Below are 19,357 nucleotides of genomic sequence, written 5' to 3' on the forward strand. Positions count from 1 at the left end.
TGGAATTAATTTGGTTGATTTTTTACCTAATTGAGCATTAAATTCATTTGAAATGATTGAATTTTTACTCACAGAAATCCGCTATCACCATGTTATGTCTCCTGGTTCCCTTAAGTTAGAGATAAACACACCTTAGTCTCAAAAATGCTGGAGTTTCATCTAGCTGCCCTCCATGTGCCTGGTAGACTGATAGGCTGATACATTGTCACTGAGCACATGACTGCAATGCAGTAATGAATGTGGCACCACAAGATATATATTCACATAACAATTATCTTCCTATCTTTTATGAATAATATAACAATATAATACAGGATATTCAACCCAAATCACCAATGTCAGTGTTTATGATCTACTAATTTGCCCAAGCCTCAGACTCCACCCCCCACCCTGTCTTTGCCCCATATCCCTTTTCCTTTCTTCCTCCCATACGCATCAAGTCTCCTTTAAGACCTGTCAATGCTAACTGCACTAATCACTTTGTGGCTTGGATTGGAAATTCTCCTAATGATATAGACTTCCATAGAAAGTATTTTGCAGTGAAATAAAATGTAAAACGCAACATTTATTATTTGACCGTTAATGCAATATTTATTAATTTCGTCAAATACAAATCCTCACATTTTCCCATTTATTTTGATAACTTAGCTGACAGAAACTATAATTAGGCTGGGGTTAGTGGCAAGTGCTTCACTTTCAGGACTTTGTTTTTAATCTAGATGAACTGAATTCTAAAAAATTGTCAAATCTGATCATGTTAAAATAAAGAGTACAGTCGAGTAAAAAGAGAAAAAACTTTGCATTTATATAACGTATGACCAATAGCTATCCCAATGCAATTTACAGCATGTTAACTACTTTTTGAAGTGTAGCTACTGTAATAATTAAGGAAATGTGGTAGCTCATTTTTGCTTAGCAATGGCCCACAAACGCCAATGAGATAATGATCAGATGCTGTAATCATTTTTTTAGTAAGGCTGGCAGAGTGATAAATCCTGGTCAGGATACCAGGGGAATTCTGTTACTCTTTAAAAATTACTATGGGATCAGAGAATGTAGCATTGATTTGCAGAAGGATTTATCTTGGTTATGCAATGATTATGTCAAAAATGTTGACAAATGTGAAGTATTGTACATATACTGAAAATTATCCTAATTATGCAATGAATGTGAGTGAATAAGTGGGAGAGGCTTTGGAGAGATAATGGACTTTGACTCATACAATGTGCTGAAGCAATCAAAACTACTTGTAGAATTAGCTTGGAGTAGCGTATAAGATGAGAAGTTATGATTTGCAATGCAATGGTCAGAACACATTTCAGTTTCAATGTTGGTTATCACACCACAGAAATACTTAGGCTGATAAGTGGCAAGTTGTATTCATGCCACACAAGTGCCAGGCAATGACCATCTCCAATTAGAGATAACTCCCCTTGACATTCAATGGCATTACCATTACCGAATCCTCCTTTATCAACATCCTTGGGGTTACCATTGACCAGAAAATGAACTGGAATAGCCATATAAATACTATGGCTACAAAAGCAAGTCAGAGGCTGGGAATTCTGCGGCGAGTAACTCACCTCCTGACTCCCCAAAGCATGTCCACCATCTACAAGGCACAAGTCAGGAGTGAGATGGAATACTCTCCACTTACCTGGATGAGTGCAGCTCCCACAACATTCAAGAAGTTTGACACTGTCCAGGACAAAGCAGTCCGATTGATTGGCACCCCATCCATCACCATAAACATTCACTCCCTCCACCACTGAGACATAACAGCAGTGTGTACCATCTACAAGATGCACTGCTGCAACTCTTCAAGGCTCCTTCGGCAGCACCTTCCAAAACAGCGACCTCTACCACCTAGAAGGACAAAGGCAGCAGATAGATGGGAACACCACCACCTGGAAGTTTCCATCCAAGCCACTCACCATTCTGACTTGGAAATATAGCGCAGTTCCTTCACTGTTGCTGGGTCAGAATCCTGGAACGCCCTTCCTAACAGCACTGTGGGTGTACCTACACCACATGGACTGCAGCAGTTCAAGAAGGCAGCTCACCACCACCTTCTCAAGGACAGTTAGAGATGGGCATTAAATGCTGGCCTAGGCAGCAACACCCACGCCCTGTGAAAGAATATAAATAAAAGTAAAAATTCATGGATTGGAGAGTGCAGGCAGATCTTCACCATCTGAATCCATGCTTACTGCTGATAACCAACCTTGTACAGACATTAACATAGATAAAAACAAAAAACTGTGGATGCTGGAAATCCAAAACAAAAACAGAATTACCTGGAAAAACTCAGCATGTCTGGCAGCATCAGCGGAGAAGAAAAGAGTTGACGTTTCGAGTCCTCATGACCCTTCGACAGAACTTGAGTGAGTCCAGGAAAGAGGTGAAATATAAGCTGGTTTAAGGTGTGTGTGTGTGGAGGTGGGGGGGCGGTGGTTGGGTGGGGGGAGAGAGAGAGAAGTGGAGGGGGTTGGTGTGGTTGTAGGGACAAACAAGCAGTAATAGAAGCTGATAATCAAAAGATGTCACAGACAAAAGAACAAAAGAACACAGAGGTGTTGAAGTTGGTGATATTATCTAAACGAATGTGCTAATTAAGAATGGATGATAGAGCACTCAAGGTATAGCTCTAGTGGGGGTGGGGGGCATAAAAGATTTAAAAATAATGTAAATAGGTGGGAAAAGAAAATTCTATATAAATTATTGGAAAAAACAAAAGGAAAGGGGAAGAAACAGAAAGGGGGTGGGGATGGAGGAGGGAGTTCAAGACCTAAAGTTGTTGAATTCAATATTCAGTCTGGAAGGCTGTAAAGTGCCTAGTTGGAAAATGAGGTGCTGTTCCTCCAGTTTCCAATGCAATTTCCATTATTTTTAAATCTTTTATGCACCCCACCCCCACTAGAGCTATACCTTGAGCGCCCTACCATCCGTTCTTAATTAGCACATTCGTTTAGATAATATCACCTACTTCAACACCTCTGTGTTCTTTTGTCTGTGACATCTTTTGATTATCTGCTCCTATCACTGCTTGCTTGTCCCTACAACCACACCCACCCTCCACTCACCCCCCCCACCCCCCCAAAAACAGCTTATATTTCACCCCTCTCCTTGGATTCACCTAGTTCTGTTGAAGGGTCATGAGGACTCGAAACGTCAACTCTTATCTTGTACAGATATTGTCCAGCCTAAAATACTATGTTAATTAATTTTGTCATTTCTGATCGGAGGTATCCCTGAAGCTTGAACCACAGGTGCCTAGACTTTTACTGCGGTTACTTCATTTCTCCGTTGCTTCATTTTTTTCTCCACATTCTTCATTTTTCTGGAGAACAGCAACAACATAAGCAAATCAGAGGAACTTGTGGTGGGTCTGCTGCTGGGGCTGGTAAAATCTGTCCAGAATGTGAAAGGTCACCAGAGAAAGCTTCTCCATCTATTTGCCTGTGTTCCAATCACGAATACACACCAGTGTGACTATGAGGTCTTTTGTATAGAGTGGGCACCACAGGAAAGCAACTGTCTTCACTGACAAGAGCGTTATTTAATCTTAGCATGCATTTTTATTTGAATTTTTTTATTATTAATGATGCACTGGCAGATGCTGCTTCCCAAATCCCTGTAGCAACCCATAAAAAATAGAGCAAAGAAATGATGGTTGCTGCACAACGATTTTTATTCTTTTTGCTTCTTTCAATGCAACTTAGGTACACAACCATAGCCCAGAATAAGCCAACCTTCAGGAAAGGAGGAGAAATAAAATATTATTGGGAGTTAGAGGGGAGAAACTGGACCTAGAAAGAAAACTGAATTTGCAATTGATCACATTTTTTTTCTTGTAACTTTTTATTGTTATTTCACTTTCCTTCTCATTCTAGACACCCATGTGCAACTTAACCGAGACAGGGAGGATGGCCTGACTATCTGCGCTGTTAGGAAGTCCACAAGACAAGCCTTACAAATGTAACTTGCATGTGAGGAAGTGACCAACTTATGCGAAACATCTTCCTTGCCCAGACGCCGAGACATCCAAGTCGGGCACATAAAAACAGGATCAGGCCATTGCGTCATTTGTTTTTTTTTTGGAATTTTTTTTGGTCATAGTTTCTTGCTAGCAGCTATGTGTGAGAAGTCCTAAAACCTGGAAAACAGAGGGCTGCTAAGAGGGAAAACCCAAGGTGGAGGAGCAATTTGTGGGATGGATATCCAGAAGTGGGAGGAACTTACATCCCACCGGTATCTAATTGTAACTCACGGTATTGCAGTGATACCTAATAGGTTAAGAATATCATTCTTCAGAAGTGAATATCGCTGACGCCCCTTTTCCGCCTTATTCCCCAGAGAGGATTTAGAATGTAAATTCACTAGAATGATAGCATGGCTAAGAGGGCTAAGTTATGAGGACAGGTTGCATAAACTTGTCTTATATTCCGTTCAGTATCGAAGAGTGGGGAGTGAGCTTATCGAGGTACTTCAATGAGACAGTAGGAAGGATAAATAGAACCTATTGTTCCTGTTGGGAGAATCCAAACAAGTGTCCAAATCTTAAAATTGAAGCCATGCCATTCATAAGTTTAATCAGGCAGCACTCCTTTATAAAGCATTGAAGAGAACAGGAGCTCTCTTCCCCGAAAGGGCTATGAATGCTGGGTCAGTTGAAGTTTTCAATACTGAAATTGATTTTAGTTTTTCAAGGTTACCGAGGGATAGCGAGCAAAAATGGCTAAATGGGGTTTCAGTACAGTTCAGCCACGATCTAATTGAATGGCAGACAGGGTCGAGGGGCTCAACAGCCTGATCCTGTTTTTATGTGCCCACCTTGGATGTTGAGGCCTCTGGGCAAGAAAGATGTTTTGCAAAAGTTGGTTGCTTCCTCACATTGATAAGGCTTGGTCTTGTGGACTTCCTAATTGCGAAGATAAGCCATCCTCTCCGCCTCGGAACTGCTAGGTTGCATGTGGGTGTCTAAAATGAAAACGAAAGTAAAATAATATCACAAAGAAAAAATGCAAGTAAAAAAATGTGGATCAACTATAAATTAATTTTCTTTCTAGATACAGCTTTCCCCCTCTACCGGTTAATTTTATTTCATTTCTCCTCCGTTCCTGAATGGTTACTTATCCTGTGGCATGGTTGCATACCCAGGTTACATTCAGAGAATTAAAACAAAGAAAAATGGTTGTGCAGCAACCAATTCTTGTTTGCTCTATTTTTTATGGGTTGCTACCCATGAGGTCCTCTGACTTGCTTATGTTGTTGCTGTTCTCCAGAAAAATGAAAGTGTGGAGAGAGAAGTGAAGCCAACAATTGGATGGCGGCCCCTTTAGCTAACGAGAGAAGTGCTGCACACACTGCCCTGGTATGTAATCACGGAACTGAGTTTTGTATGGATTGTGTGCACTGCCTGAGGCACTGATTTGAGGCCACTGCCCTTCAGGCCTCCCCAGTGGATTGGGAAAGACCCCTGAAGCTGAGAGTTTTCAGTGGGGATAGTAATAGTTGATGTGATATTCTGCTCTGAAGTATCCTGGAAAGGAAGGTAGTGCAGAGCATGCTGCAGGAACAAATAGAGGAATTACCTCCATGCAGAATGGAATGAAAAGGAGGGGGTTTCTAAGAGTTGAAGCCATAAGGCAGAGCTGCCTGAAAGGAATTTCTGGGCACTTGTGCCGAAAGCCAACTCACCAGGGTGAGATTAGCTGTAATGTTCGAGCCATCTCAATTCACCTAACTTGAGTCTGGTGAGCATTTCCTGAATGACTTCGATTGAAGGACGGATGCAACAGCAAGCTGTCTGAATGGTTGATGATTCTGTTGAGATTCATTCCACCCCATTACCATTTAGCAATCTCTCGTCTTGGTGGCCTTCATAGCTAAGGCTCATCTTTCTGACCCATGCGGTATTAAAGCTAGTTATGCACAGGTGGAGGTTTAGGAGCAATGGCTGAGCAGATATTGCTACATCCTCGGCTGGGAAAGCATTCCTGCTGGAAGAAACCAAATTGAAGACCTTGAGCAAACCCTTTTTGAAGAGAGAAAGATCCCTCTTGATTTGATGTTGAAGTTGTAGTAGTTTAGACCATGCAGCTTCCAATAAAGATACTAGTCAGCACTCTATTTAGAAGGTTCTTGATATAGATTTCACTCTGATATACTGATAACTTGGGTAAATTTTATTTGAATTCTACAGCCATTTAAAAATGTGCATGCCTGATCTATATTATATTTTTCAGTACTAGAAAATAGCTGTGATAACTGCCTGTAATTATAGAATTACACCAAATTTATTATAGCTTTGCTGTATAATGTAAGTGTAATGCAGTGTATAACCACTGCAACATTGAATTTAGGTATTTTTTGCCCAGGTTTCTGGTATATACTCCTGAGCCTTTGTGATTACATTGTATGTGAATTGGTGCTGTAATGGTAATAAAGAAATACCACTTATTGTATGGAACTGGATGAATGAAATGAAACAGAACAGATTAACCTATTTGAGTAACAAATGTCTTTTGGAGCTTGTACATTCGCTAATTGCTAAATGCTAAAACCTTTTGTATATGCTACTTTTCAGGTTGTGGAACATTAGTGGTTCTGGAACAGACAGAAGCTGGAATTGTCCCTTTCAGGAGGTACTGTAAAATGAACAAGGACTCTTTAGTTTTCTTTAATATCAAGTACTGTTATGGAATCTTGGGTTTCTGAGTTCTGTAAAACATGGACATTTCATTTAATCAATTAGTTATTCTTCATTGCTGTGGGCTTTTATTTCCGTTTTTTAAAAATGAAGTTGTTGATATTGTGACTCTAACATCTAGTTTGTGATTCTAGTGAAATTATGGCAACTGACATAAAAATGAACGAAGTAATTATTTCATTAGAGCTGCCATTTAATCCTTAGATTTCAAGCAATGCAAGACCTTGCTATCCAGCATGCAGTGGACATTATGCACTCTCTTCGGAAAGTGGGTTTGCAAAGAGCCTACTTTTAAATAAGCTTTTCTTCTGTTTAGTTTTGACTGGAATGATAGTCTTTTTGACGTTACCTGGAGTGAGAACAATGAACATGTCCTGATCACTGGTAGTGGTGATGGATCTCTGCAGCTCTGGGACACTGCAAACCCTACTGGACCCCTCCAAGTCTTCAAAGAACATGCTCAAGAGGTAAAAAAAATTGCTCATGAAATTGAATTAGTGAATTCCCAGTTTAAATGAACTGTAGACTTTATTTAAGGAATTTATTTAATTTGAAGAGATTTCAGATTACCAAAAGTTCAATCTATTATTTGAAAGTTTTATGTTGTTTCTCAGAATTTAATGAACCAGAAATTGCTGCAATTGACAAGTTTGGCTGTGAATTATGTTAATTGGACTTCTACCCTCAGCATTAGCTTTGAACAATATTTGAGCTGCGCTTTAGTAACTGGAAGCCAGTGTCCAGTGGCGTACCACAGTGATCTGTGCTGGGTCCCCTATTGTTTGTCACTTATATAAACAACATAGATGACAATGTGGGGGGTAGGATTAGTAAATTTGCGGATGACACAAAGATTGGCCAGGTGGTTAACAGTGAGGTTGAGTGTCTTGGGCTACAGGAAGATATAGACGGGATGGTCAAATGGGCAGATAAATGGCAGATGGAATTTAATCCTGAAAAGTGTGAGGTGATAGACTTTGGAAGGAATAATTTGACGAGGAAGTATTCAATGAACGGCATGACGCTAGGAAGTTCTGAGGAACAAAGGGACCTTGGCGTGCGTGTCCATAGATCTCTGAAGGCGGAGGGGCATGTTAGTGGGGTGGTGAAAAAGGCATATGGGACATTTGCCTTTATCAATCGAGGCATAGATTACAAAAGTAGGGAGATGATGTTGGAGTTGTATAGAACCTTGGTGAGGCCACAGCTGGAGTACTGTGTGCAGTTCTGCTTGCCACATTATAGGAAGGATGTGATTGCACTGGAGGGGGTGCAGAGGAGATTCACCAGGATGTTGCCTGGGATGAAACATTTAAGTTATGAAGAGAGGTTGGATAGACTTGGGTTGTTTTTGTTGGAGCAGAGAAGACTAAGGGGCGACCTGATCGAGGTGTACAAGATTATGAGGGGCATGGACAGGGTGGATAGGGAGCAGCTGTTCCCCTTAATTGAAGGGTCAGTCACAAGGGGACGTAAGTTCAAGGTGAGGGGCAGAAGGTTTAGGGGGGATGTGAGGAAAAGCTTTTTTAACCAGAGGGTGGTGACAGTCTGAAATGCACTGCCTGGAAGGGTGGTGGAGGCAGGTTGTCTCACATCCTTTAAAAAGTACCTGGATGAGTACTTGGCATGTCATAACATTCAAGGCTATGGGCCAAGTGCTGGTAAATGGGATTAGGTAGGTGGGTCAGGTGTTTCTCACGTGTTGGTGCAGAATTGATGGGCCGAAGGGCCTCTTCTGCACTCTGATTCTGTGAAATTGCTGGATGTCGGTTGTTAGCAATGTACTGATGTCAGTGTCACACCTGGCACCTTGTGGTGACATTTTGCAAAATTGTCTAGTAGGGTAAAAAAACTGCGAACAATGGCAAAGAAACTGGGGTGAATGAATCAAATAAAGAAACAGTGAGCAACAGCAAAGGAGCTGAGTAAATGAAGTTGAAATTAAATCAACAAGTAGAAAGAGGAATAGAGAGAAGAAACATTGGAGAGCGGATTAAATGAAATTTTAAAAAAGGACATAAGAAAGCTAACAGAAGGATTGGAAAATAACAAGCAAAAGAAGAGACTGTTGTAACCCAGTTAGCATCATAGAATGGGTACAGAGCACAAGGAGGCCATTCGGCCTGTTGTGTCTGTGCTGGTGCTCTACAGGAACAGTTTATCTACCCCTTCCTTTTCCCCAAAGCCCTGCATGTTTTTCCTTTTCGAATAATGATCCAGTTCCCTTTTCAATACCTCAATTGATCCTTCACTACAATCTCAGGCAGTGCATTCCAGATCCTAACCATTTGCTGCGTTAAAAAAACTTTTCCTTCATGTTGTTGTTGCTTCTTTTGCCAATTATATTAAATCTGTGTCCTCTAGTTCTCATTTCTTCCACCAATGGGAACAGTTTCTCCCTATCCACTCTGTCCAGACCCCTCATGAATTTGAACAGCTCTATGAAATTTCCTCTCGACTTTCTCTTTTTTTTGTATGCATTCATGGGATGTGGGTTTCGCTGGCTGGGCCAGGATTTTTTGCCCATCCCTAGTTACCCTTGAGAAGGTGGTGGTGATCTGCCTACTTGGACCGCTGCAGTCCATGTGGTGTAGGTACACCCACAGTGCTGTTAGGGAGGGAGTTCCAGGATTTTGATCCAGCGACAGCGAAGGAATGGCAATATATTTCCAAGTCAGGTGTTGAGTGATTTGGAGTGGAACGTCCAGGTGGTGGTGTTCCCATCTATCTGCTGCCCTTGTCCTTCTAGATGGTAGTGCTTGTGGGTTTGGAAGGTGTTGTTGAAGGAGCCTTGGTGAATTCCTGCAGTGCATCTTGTAGATGGCACACGATGCTGCTACTGTGCGTCGGTGGTGGAGGGAGTGAATGTTTGTGGATGTGGTGCCAATCAAGTAGGCTGCTTTGTCCTGGACTTAAACTTCTTGAGTGTTGTGGGAGCTGCACTCATCCAGCCAATTGGTGAGTATTCGATCACATTCCTGACTTGTGCCTTGTAGACTTTGGGGAGTTAGGAGGTGAGTTACTCATCACAGGATCCTTAGCCTCTGACCTGCTCTTGTAGCCACATTATTTATATGGCTGTTCCAGTTCAGTTTCTTGTCAATGGTAACCCACAGGATGTTGATAGCAGGGGATTCAGCGATGGTAATGCCATTGAACATCAAGGGGCGATGGTTGGATTCTCTCTTGTTGGAGATGCGGATTGCCTGACACTTGTGTGGCTCGAATGTTACTTGCCACTTGTCAGCCCAAGGCTGGATATTGTCCAGGTCTTGCTGCATTTGGACATGGACTGCTTCAGTATCTAAGGAGTCATGAACGAAGCTGAATATTTTGCAATCATCAGCGAACATCCCCACTTCTGACCTTATGATGGAAGGAAGGTCATTGATGAAGCAGCTGAAGATGGTTGGGCCAAGGACACTACCCTGAGGAACTTCTGCAGTGATGTCCTGGAGCTGAGGTGACTGACTTCCAACAGCCACAACCATCTTCCTTCGTGTTAGGTATGACTCCAACCAGTGGAGAGTTTCCCCCCTGATTCCCATTGACTCCAGTTTTACTAGGGTTCCTTGATGCCACTCTTGGTCAAATGCTGCCTTGATGTCAAGGGCAGTCAGTCTCACCTCACTTCGGGAGTTCAGCTCTTTTGTCTATGTTTGAACCAAGGCTGTAATGAGGTCAGGAGCTGAGTGGCCCTGGCAGTACCCAAATTGGGTGTCAGTGAGCAGGTTATTGCTAAACAAATGCCACTTTGTAGCACTGTTGATGACCCCTTCCATTAGTTTACTGATGATCGAGAATAGACTGATGGGCCGATAATTGGCTGTGTTGGATTTGTCCTGCTTTTTGTGTACAGATCATACCTGAGCAATTTTCCACATAGCTGGGTAGATGCCAGTGTTGTAACTTATTGGAACAGTTTGGTTAGAGGTGCAGCAAGTTTTGGAGCACAAGTCTTCAGAACTATTGCTGGAATATTGTCAGGGCCCACAGCCTTTGCAGTATCCAGTTCCTTCAGTCATTTCTTGATATCACATGGAATGAATCGAATTGGCTGAAGACTGGCCCTGTGATGCTGGGGACCTCTGGCACTTCTGGCTGAAAATTGTTGCAAATGCTTCAGCCTGATGTGCTGGGCTCCTCCATCATTGAGAATGGGGATATTTGTGGAGCCTCCTCCTCCAGTGAGTTGTTTAATTGTCCACCACAATTCACGACTGAGTGTAGCAGGACGGCAGAGCTTATATCTGATCCGTTGGTTGTGGAATTGCTTAGCTGTGTCTATCACTTGCCGGTTATGCTGTTTGGCACGCAAGTAGTCCTGTGTTATAGCTTCATTAGGTTGACACCTTATTTTTAGGTGAGCCTGGCATGCCCTTCTGCACTCTTCATTGAACCAGTGTTAATTCCCTGGCTTGAGGTAATGGTAGAGTGGGGGATATGCTGGGCCATGAGATTACAGATTGTGTTCGAGTACAATTCTGCTGCTGATTGCCCTTAGCGCCTCATGGATTCCCAATCTTGGAGTTGCTAGATCTATTCGAAATCTATCCCATTTAGCATGGCGATTGCCACACAACATGATGGAGGGAATCTTCAATGTGAAGGCAGGACTTCGTCTGCACAATGATTGTGAGGCAGTCACTCCTACTGATACTGTCATGGACAGATGCATTTGCGGTCAGCAAGTTGGTGAGGATTAGGTCAAGTATGTTTTTCCCTCTTTTTGGTTCCCTCACCACCTGCCACAGACCTAGCCTAGCAACCATGTTATTTAGGACTCGGCCAGCTCTTTCAGTAATAGTGCTACCGAGCCACTTTTGGTGATGGACGTTGAAGTTCCCCACCCAGAGTACATTCTGCATCCTTGTCACCCTTAGTATTTCCTGCAAGTGGTGTTCAACATAGAGGAGCACTGATTCATCAGCTGAGGGAAGGCGGTACATGGTAATCAGCAGGATGTTTCCTTGCCCATGTTTGACCTGATGCCATGAGACGTCATGGGGTCTGGAGTTGATGTTGAGGACTCCCAGGGCAACTCCCTCCTGACTGTATATCACCTCGGTGGGATTTATCAGGACCACTTCTGCAAAGAGAGATGATCCTGCATCCATGGAAGAAACAGACTTGTTAAGAAGTTTGATTGGACAGTTAAACTAGCTGTGCACTCAGAAAAGATCTAATGCCAATTATGATGTATTGGAACTGAGTACTATGGCGGAACATACTACAGTTAAGGAAGTTTTGAGGGTAAATAAAACCTTAAAAAAATAAATTTGGAGAAATGCGCACTCAATTTCCAGCCTTGGGTGACCCAAAAGATACACAGTTAGTCTTTTTTAGTGACGTTTTCCATGCCAATCTTCCGGATGGATATTTGAGTACGGCTGGTTTCATCATTTTCTTGGTGGGGAGAAATGGAAAGTGTTGTCACTTGGCCTGGGAAGCCAAGAAAATATTAAAGAGTGGTTAAAAGCACCCTTGTTGCAGAAATACCAGCGCTAATGGAAGGAATAGATATGGGATTGTATTTATCTAACATTCTGAAGGAAATCGTGTACAAGAGGATTCTGAGGAATGTTTGTCCATAGCATTTTTTGTGCATAACCATTCTGTTTGGGATAATGTTCATTCAACAAAGAGGGCCACTGAGAAAAGATTGAGCATTAATCTTGCTAGTATAAAGGACATTTTGGAAAGAAAAGAGATTTCCAAACTAAAAATGGGTCAATGCAAGTCAACAATTATCAAATGAGAAATGCTTGCTCCAAGAAATTATTGGATCTCCTAGAAGAGGGATGCCTTACATTATGATGTGTTGTAAGAATTATGGAAAATTTACTTTTTTCTTTGATTGCTTTGTATGTTAAATATGTTTAAGTATGTTAGAAAGTTTTTTTGCTGATTATGTTGTTAATGATACACGGGTGATAGGCATTATTTGATTAAGGCTGGTATCACATATAAATTGAGTCAGCTGGGACACAGTGGTAGTAGTTAGGAAGCAGAGATTTGCAAGGCTGCTTCCTGTGAATAAACCTACTGTCAAGGAAAAGAATTGTGTCCTGTTTTCATTTAACAACGTACAAACATTCCAAGAAGTAAAGAACCAGTGACTCTGTCTATCTTGATCAGGAGCAGTGAAACATTCAGTGAATTTGCTATTGCACTGCTTACATAGGAACATAGGAATTGCTACAAAAAAAAGACCAAGGTCCATATAATTTGCCTTGCACCATTCTGGCTGTCCAATGATACAATGTCAATGGAGTGGTTGACTGATAGTAATCAATCTCTATCACTTGGTCTACAACAGACCCAGAAGTGACATAGAGCTAACTTGCTGTAGCATAAAACCCTATGAAATAAAGTCTAAAATGTTCACAATATATATTGGATTCCTTGGGGATCTTTACAGTTAGTGCCCAGTTGTAGCCATAAATGTCCAAATGCAGAAATATAATGAACTGTCGACAAGAGACAAGTTAATCCAATTGTATCATCCTGCTGATAACATTTTCAAAAGAAGTGTGTAAATACACTTGTAAACTTACCTTTCTCCCTTCCAAATATCAAACAATGCAAATGACAGATCCCCAGGAGCAAGACCTGTTTTGGGACATGCTTTTAGGCATTTCTTAATGAAGCAGTTTAAATGAACTCTCTGTGATAGACTGTCTTGTCAAAAAATAATTCAGTTTTACCTGTAAAGACCAGTTTACTGACAATCACAGATTAGTTATCAAGGGTCTAATGAAGTAAATCTGTCAAAAAAATAATAAACCGTGCAAGTTCCACTTTCCCTCTCCAATATACAGGTAAATTATCTAATTTTATCCTGTTTGACTTTTGGGTGTTTTCTCTTTTCCTGTTCTGATAGGTTTATAGTGTTGATTGGAGCCAGACACGAGGAGAACATCTGGTATTATCTGGTTCGTGGGATCAAACAATAAAAGTTGTAAGTTTATTCTATTTTTTTTTGAAAAATCAAAGAATAGAGAATATCAGTTTTTTTTAGCTTTAATTTTGAACATCAAAAAATTGAAATATAATTAAGGGACTCTTAAAAAAATGGTATAGTAAAGCCCACATTATTTATGAAACTCATGGACAACATTTTTGTGGGATAGAACATCGGACTTTCACTAAATCCCTAAATAACTTCTAAAAAATAAAAGTAAATTTGAAGAATGTTGTTGTGGTTCCAGCCACTCATCTGCTATTATGATAATGAGATAGGAATGAAAACCAAATTTGTTACAACATGAACAGCAACATCCTAAGCAGTATTTGAAGGTGGATGCACTTGGTTGCATTTTGGTATGAGGAAATACAATGTGAAAAAAAAAATTGAAAAATTGGGCCTATTTTACAACAGAGGAGATTATGGAGTGATTAACCGGTGTCCTGGCCAATTCCTTAATTGGCATAATTTAAAAAAGGTTATCTGGTCGTTATGACATTGTTGTTTGTTGAAGTTTGCTGCATGCAAATTGGCTGCCACACTTCCTACATTACTACAGTGACAACACTTTAAAAGTACTTGATTGGTTGTGAAGTGATTTGAGATTTCCTGTGATCATGAAAGGTATTATATAAGTATGAATTCATTTTTCCTATTTCACATAAGTTGTTTAAAATTATGAAGGCATGGACAGAGTAGATAGATACAGACTTTCAGATAATTAAGCGGCCTGCAAAGAAGGGACATGGATGGAAGATTAAATGTAATATATTTAGGACAGTGAGCAGGAGAAACTTTTCTTACGCAGTGGGATGCACAACATTAGTGATTGAATCTGTGACCATGTCGATATTTAACATAGATTAGAAGGGTTGTTGAAGGAAAGGCAAAGGGATGTGAGAACAGGAAGGCACATGGCATTAGGACCACTCCCGGTGTTATTCTGATGAACATCCGACAGGCAAAGGAAGAAGCTGGAGCCAGTCTGCCTTCAACATAGTTTTATTTACAAACTCAGTATAACATAAGTGCAGACTACTTTCCCCTTCCACATAGCTCCTGCATACAGGTAGAAACTGCTTCTTTTCATGTGCCCTAACCTTACCCTAATTAGTATCAGCTGCTCTTAATCACAACTAGAACACGCACTCAATTGTCACAGCATTTGTAACATTAACACCCAGTGCAAAGGTTAAATACCAACATGGTTGGATCAAATGACCTGTTGTGTGTTGTGCCTTATTTGTAATTCTATATTCCAAGTTCTCTTACTTAAAAGGAAATGTAAAATATGCAGCCTTTACTTATTTTCCTGCCACAATTGGACCTATATGGCACGTGCAGCACAAAGCAAGGGTGCTGATACTTTGGGTGTGATGCGTATTCATCTGCAGATTTTTCTGGTATAAAAACCATGGGAAACTAAAACAAATCTCCAAATCTATTGGTAAAAACTGATACAAAACTGATTTTAATCCTATTGAATATTGCATAGCTGCATGGCTATTTACAATACCTTTACACCTGTGCTGTTACAGACACATAGTTATGCAGTTAAGTAATAATTCTATCCTGGTCATCAAAGAAACATTCAATGCTTAACAAACACTGTGAATCTGACAGGGTCACTTACAGAGTACATATTTTCACATTTAAGTAAATAGGTAAGGCTGTGGAAAGATTTTTGTGCAGTGTGCATTTAGAGCTATTGTTTTTTCCAGCGAAGGAAATGCGACAGGAAAGTAATGCAACTATTTGATTAGTTGTAACATTTTCATACTTAAAGCATAGGGTTTTTCAACTTCTTAAAGGCTCATTTGTTCATTTTCATAGACAATTCTTTGTTCTGATGAAACATTTGAGTTCAGAATAAAAACAAACTATAAAATCTTAACATGAAGGAACTCTTTACATATGGCAAGGTTTCTAATATCTACTTTAGCTTGTCAGTAACGGAGCCTTTAAAAGAAGGAGCAATATGCCTCATTTTTCTGAACTAATGGGAATTGAGTAGAAGACTGAAGTTGTTTTGGTACATTGATGACTCCCTTCGCCTTGCAGACCAGCAGGATTCATCAATTCAATAGTCAGACTGCCTACAAAGTGCCAGTGAACAGACTGTGTTAGCTAGCATTTAATATAGTAGAGAATTTTGAATTTGTGGAGCACTTGGCTACCAATTCTCGTACCTTGGTTGAACGAGAGTTAAGTGGCTGAACAATTAATACATCCAATACACCAGTTTTCAGGAGATTAGAGACTAGGACAATAAGGAAATTTTGGAAAATAAACGGAGGATATTAGAAGGGAGCTAGACAAAGCAATGTTGAAAAACATTTTTTGAAGTGACTGGAGCGAAGTCATATTGTAACAAAAAATCAGTGCAAAGATGTTAAACATAATTGGGATCAAGGGGAAGCAAAATGAAGAGCAATTGTAGTGGATCTTAGACAAGTCAGAGAACTTAAAGTTACTTATGAATCAAAGTGTTGATTAACAGTAGAGTCCTTTTATAAAAGAGAAACCTAACAGGACAGGAGAGGCAACTTTATGGGAAGCCTTTTGATTTATTTTTTTCACAACATTCTTAACTATAAGCTGAATCACTTACATTTCCAAGCAAATCATTTAAATAGCTTGGAGTCATGTGTACTTATTCAATAGAAGAAACTAAACAGACATAAAGAGAGTTGAGCTCTTGGAAATACGTGAAGCATACCTTTGGAAAAATAATTAATTGTTTAATGTTTGTGAAGCGCTTTGAGTCATTTCTCAGCAATAAGTCACAGTTTTATTTTCTCAACCTCACCATCGCCAATCTGGTGGTCCTAAGACCCTACTCAGTATCCAGGAAAAGGATAGTGAAATCCAAGGATCGTAACAAGAGAACCTGTACTCCATACACAACTCATCTGAATATGCTATGTGCTGCCAGGTGAATTTCCCATGATTTCTGACAGTTAATTGCATATATGCTCATACCAAATCAAGCCACTGGTTTTGGACCAGTCAGTGGTTTTACTTACGAGACGGAACAAACAATAAACATTGTGACACAATGGAATACATAATTCACTACTCTGCTGGACACAAATATTTGATTTCTCCCTAAACGTAATTGCCAAGCAAAGGATTTACTTCCACAGCTAGTATTCACATTTTAGAGCTCTCAGCCCTATGGCTGAAAGTATCATTTACAACTACTCCTTGAAAACTTGCTGTGGATTGTCATATAATTCTGTCAGATGAAATCTGTATCTGCAAAATCTGTTGTCAGAGGTCTCTCTCCAATCAATGATCAATCAATCTCAAAAAGATGTTAAAACAACTGTCAAATTCAGCATATCAGATGGAGGCCCATCATTTGAACGGTGAACAGGTGGCTTGTCAACAGCCTACAGGTAGCCTGAAACAAGGTATTTATTTGATGTGTGAACTCTATGTTTATCTTAGGTATGACTTTACCTGTAGAGAAGGTGATCAGTACTTTTGTTTCTTGTAGTGGGATCCGATGGTAAAAGATTCAGTCTCTACATTCCGTGGCCATGAAAGTGTCATTTACAGCACAGTTTGGTCACCACATATCCCAGGTTGCTTTGCCTCAGCCTCAGGTACATCTTATTTCATTACAAGTTGATATATTAAAATACTATTTTTCAAAACAAAAATTGTAAAGTGATTCTTGATCCTATCACTTCACCAAGACTTATTGAATATTTTGAAAGTTTTTCAGGTAAGTTATGTTTACCCTTGGATGTATAGAATTATATTTTACACAATATTTCCCTGTAATGTGCAGTTAACTTTGTTCTATGAGCTGCATCACTATGGCACCGCAGTATGAAATTACAAGGCTCAGTAATGAAGAGCTGGAGTGAAACACTTACAGATTTTAGTTAAAGTTCCAAGAAATTCCTAAATCTGGTTGCATTCAAACTCCTGTCAGCATTTTGATGAAGAGTACCTGCTTGAGCTTGTCTGTGTTTATTATATCCATTAATCTCTTTGTAGATTATATTGCACCTTTTTTAAATTTAATTTTTAAGAGGTTATAGTCACGTATGTCAAACAAAACCATTGTTTATTTTGATAACTTTTGGGAGAATGTTTGGATACCATATGGGAAGACTACTTTGTTACCATAGCCCTCTTAGAAGCAGTTACACGAGCTTTCATTGCACCCACCCCTCAGATTGAGGACTGATGATGAGTGAATAATTAAGTTGTGCCTTTCTTTATAATTATGTTGCTAGATTTTATGCAAGTTCCTTGCATTTTTCAGGGCACAGTAAGTATTCCATCTGATTGCTTTTTTTTTGGTATAGTTATACAGAAATTACCGTGAACAGCAATTTGAAAACAGCAAATTTTTAATCACAGTATGATTCACTTGATTTTCCATATAGGAGAACATAAGCACTTCTTATTACCAGAACTGTTAAACTCCACTATCAGAATTATTATAGTAGGAGTGAAGTCTGTTTTATTCTCACAATGATCCTTGGCAGAATTTTTAAAAAATTTCTATTGCTACATATTTTGCATATTAACACATAAAATTCCAAAGTTCATGCTTTCCAGGTTATTATGGAGATTGTCTGCAGAATAGCTTACTGTGTTCGCCTAGTCAGTGGAGCATCTAGCAAATATAAAAAGATCTGCTTAGAAAAATTGTAATATATTAATTTTCCGACATGTTAGATGGTTCCTCACTAACCTTGCTATCTCTTAGCTTCCTTTTTTCTCCTGCATTGTTTTCTCATCTGCCATCTTTATCTCTCTTCTTCCTTGGCAGATTTTTTACTCCCCCTTCCTGTTTCTGTGCTTTACCATTCTCTTCATCTTTCAGCACAGCTTCTCTTTCTGAAAGAAGGAACATGATCAGAGCCCATTCTTGTGAAACTGAGCTTGTGTCTTGCCACCTTGTTGCGCAACAGCAGCCGGCATTTATATTGCACCATTAATGTAGAAAAGCACACAAACATGCTTTTCAAGGTCATAATCAAAAAATGGACACAATCAAAGAATTTTAAGGAGGAGAGGCAGAGCCCTTTGGAGGAGATGCACGAGAGGGCTGACTCAAAAGAACAGAGAGTTAGGAGGGAGGGCTGTTTTAGTGCTGTTGATGATGGATAGGGGATGGGGGTGGTGGTGGTGAGGCCACAAAGAGATTTTAAATTGGGGGGGGGGGGACATTTTAAATTGGCTATCAGTTTTTCAGTGCTTCCAGAGTAAATCGATGAGGACAGTAGGAACGGATGAATGGGACACGTTGGATACGGGCAGCAGAGCTGTGAATGGACAGATGTTTAGGGAAGGCTGGGAGGTTGGTGAGAAGAGAATTGGATTAGTTGACTCTGCAAGTGATGAAAGGTATCGGTAAGGCTTTCTGCACCGCTGTGCTGATGTAAGGGTGGTATAAGTAGGTGTTCAGTGTGTTCGAGAGGATATAGGATCTGCATATATGTGTTGGATACACAGAAGATTGTTTGTTCAGGTTCCACACTGGAGACTTGAGCACAGAATCTAGACTTCACTTCAGCGCAGTATTGAGGGAGTGCTGTACTGTCAGGAAGTTCCATTTTTCAGCTGAGACCCTCAACCGAGGCCCCATCTGTCCTTTTGGGCAAGAGTATAAGATTCCATAGTGCTATTTCAAACAGAGGAGTTCACCCCAA

The 19,357-nt window shown here is 40.2% G+C and overlaps 1 protein-coding gene across 3 annotated transcripts in view; it reads left to right on the forward strand.

Annotated features, from left to right (window-relative positions):
- The window catches only part of pex7 (peroxisomal biogenesis factor 7), a 172,826-nt gene that overhangs the window by 17,444 nt on the left and 136,025 nt on the right, over positions 1-19,357 (forward strand). For all 3 annotated transcript variants that reach the window (XM_041187516.1, XM_041187515.1, XM_041187514.1), the window contains exons 2-5: positions 6,590-6,647; positions 7,029-7,179; positions 13,596-13,673; positions 17,182-17,290. In XM_041187516.1, coding sequence (XP_041043450.1) covers positions 6,590-6,647; positions 7,029-7,179; positions 13,596-13,673; positions 17,182-17,290 — 396 coding nt within the window. The remainder of the gene's footprint in view (positions 1-6,589; positions 6,648-7,028; positions 7,180-13,595; positions 13,674-17,181; positions 17,291-19,357) is intronic.

This window comes from Carcharodon carcharias, chromosome 5 (assembly GCF_017639515.1).
Source record: "Carcharodon carcharias isolate sCarCar2 chromosome 5, sCarCar2.pri, whole genome shotgun sequence".
Taxonomy (NCBI): domain Eukaryota; kingdom Metazoa; phylum Chordata; class Chondrichthyes; order Lamniformes; family Lamnidae; genus Carcharodon; species Carcharodon carcharias.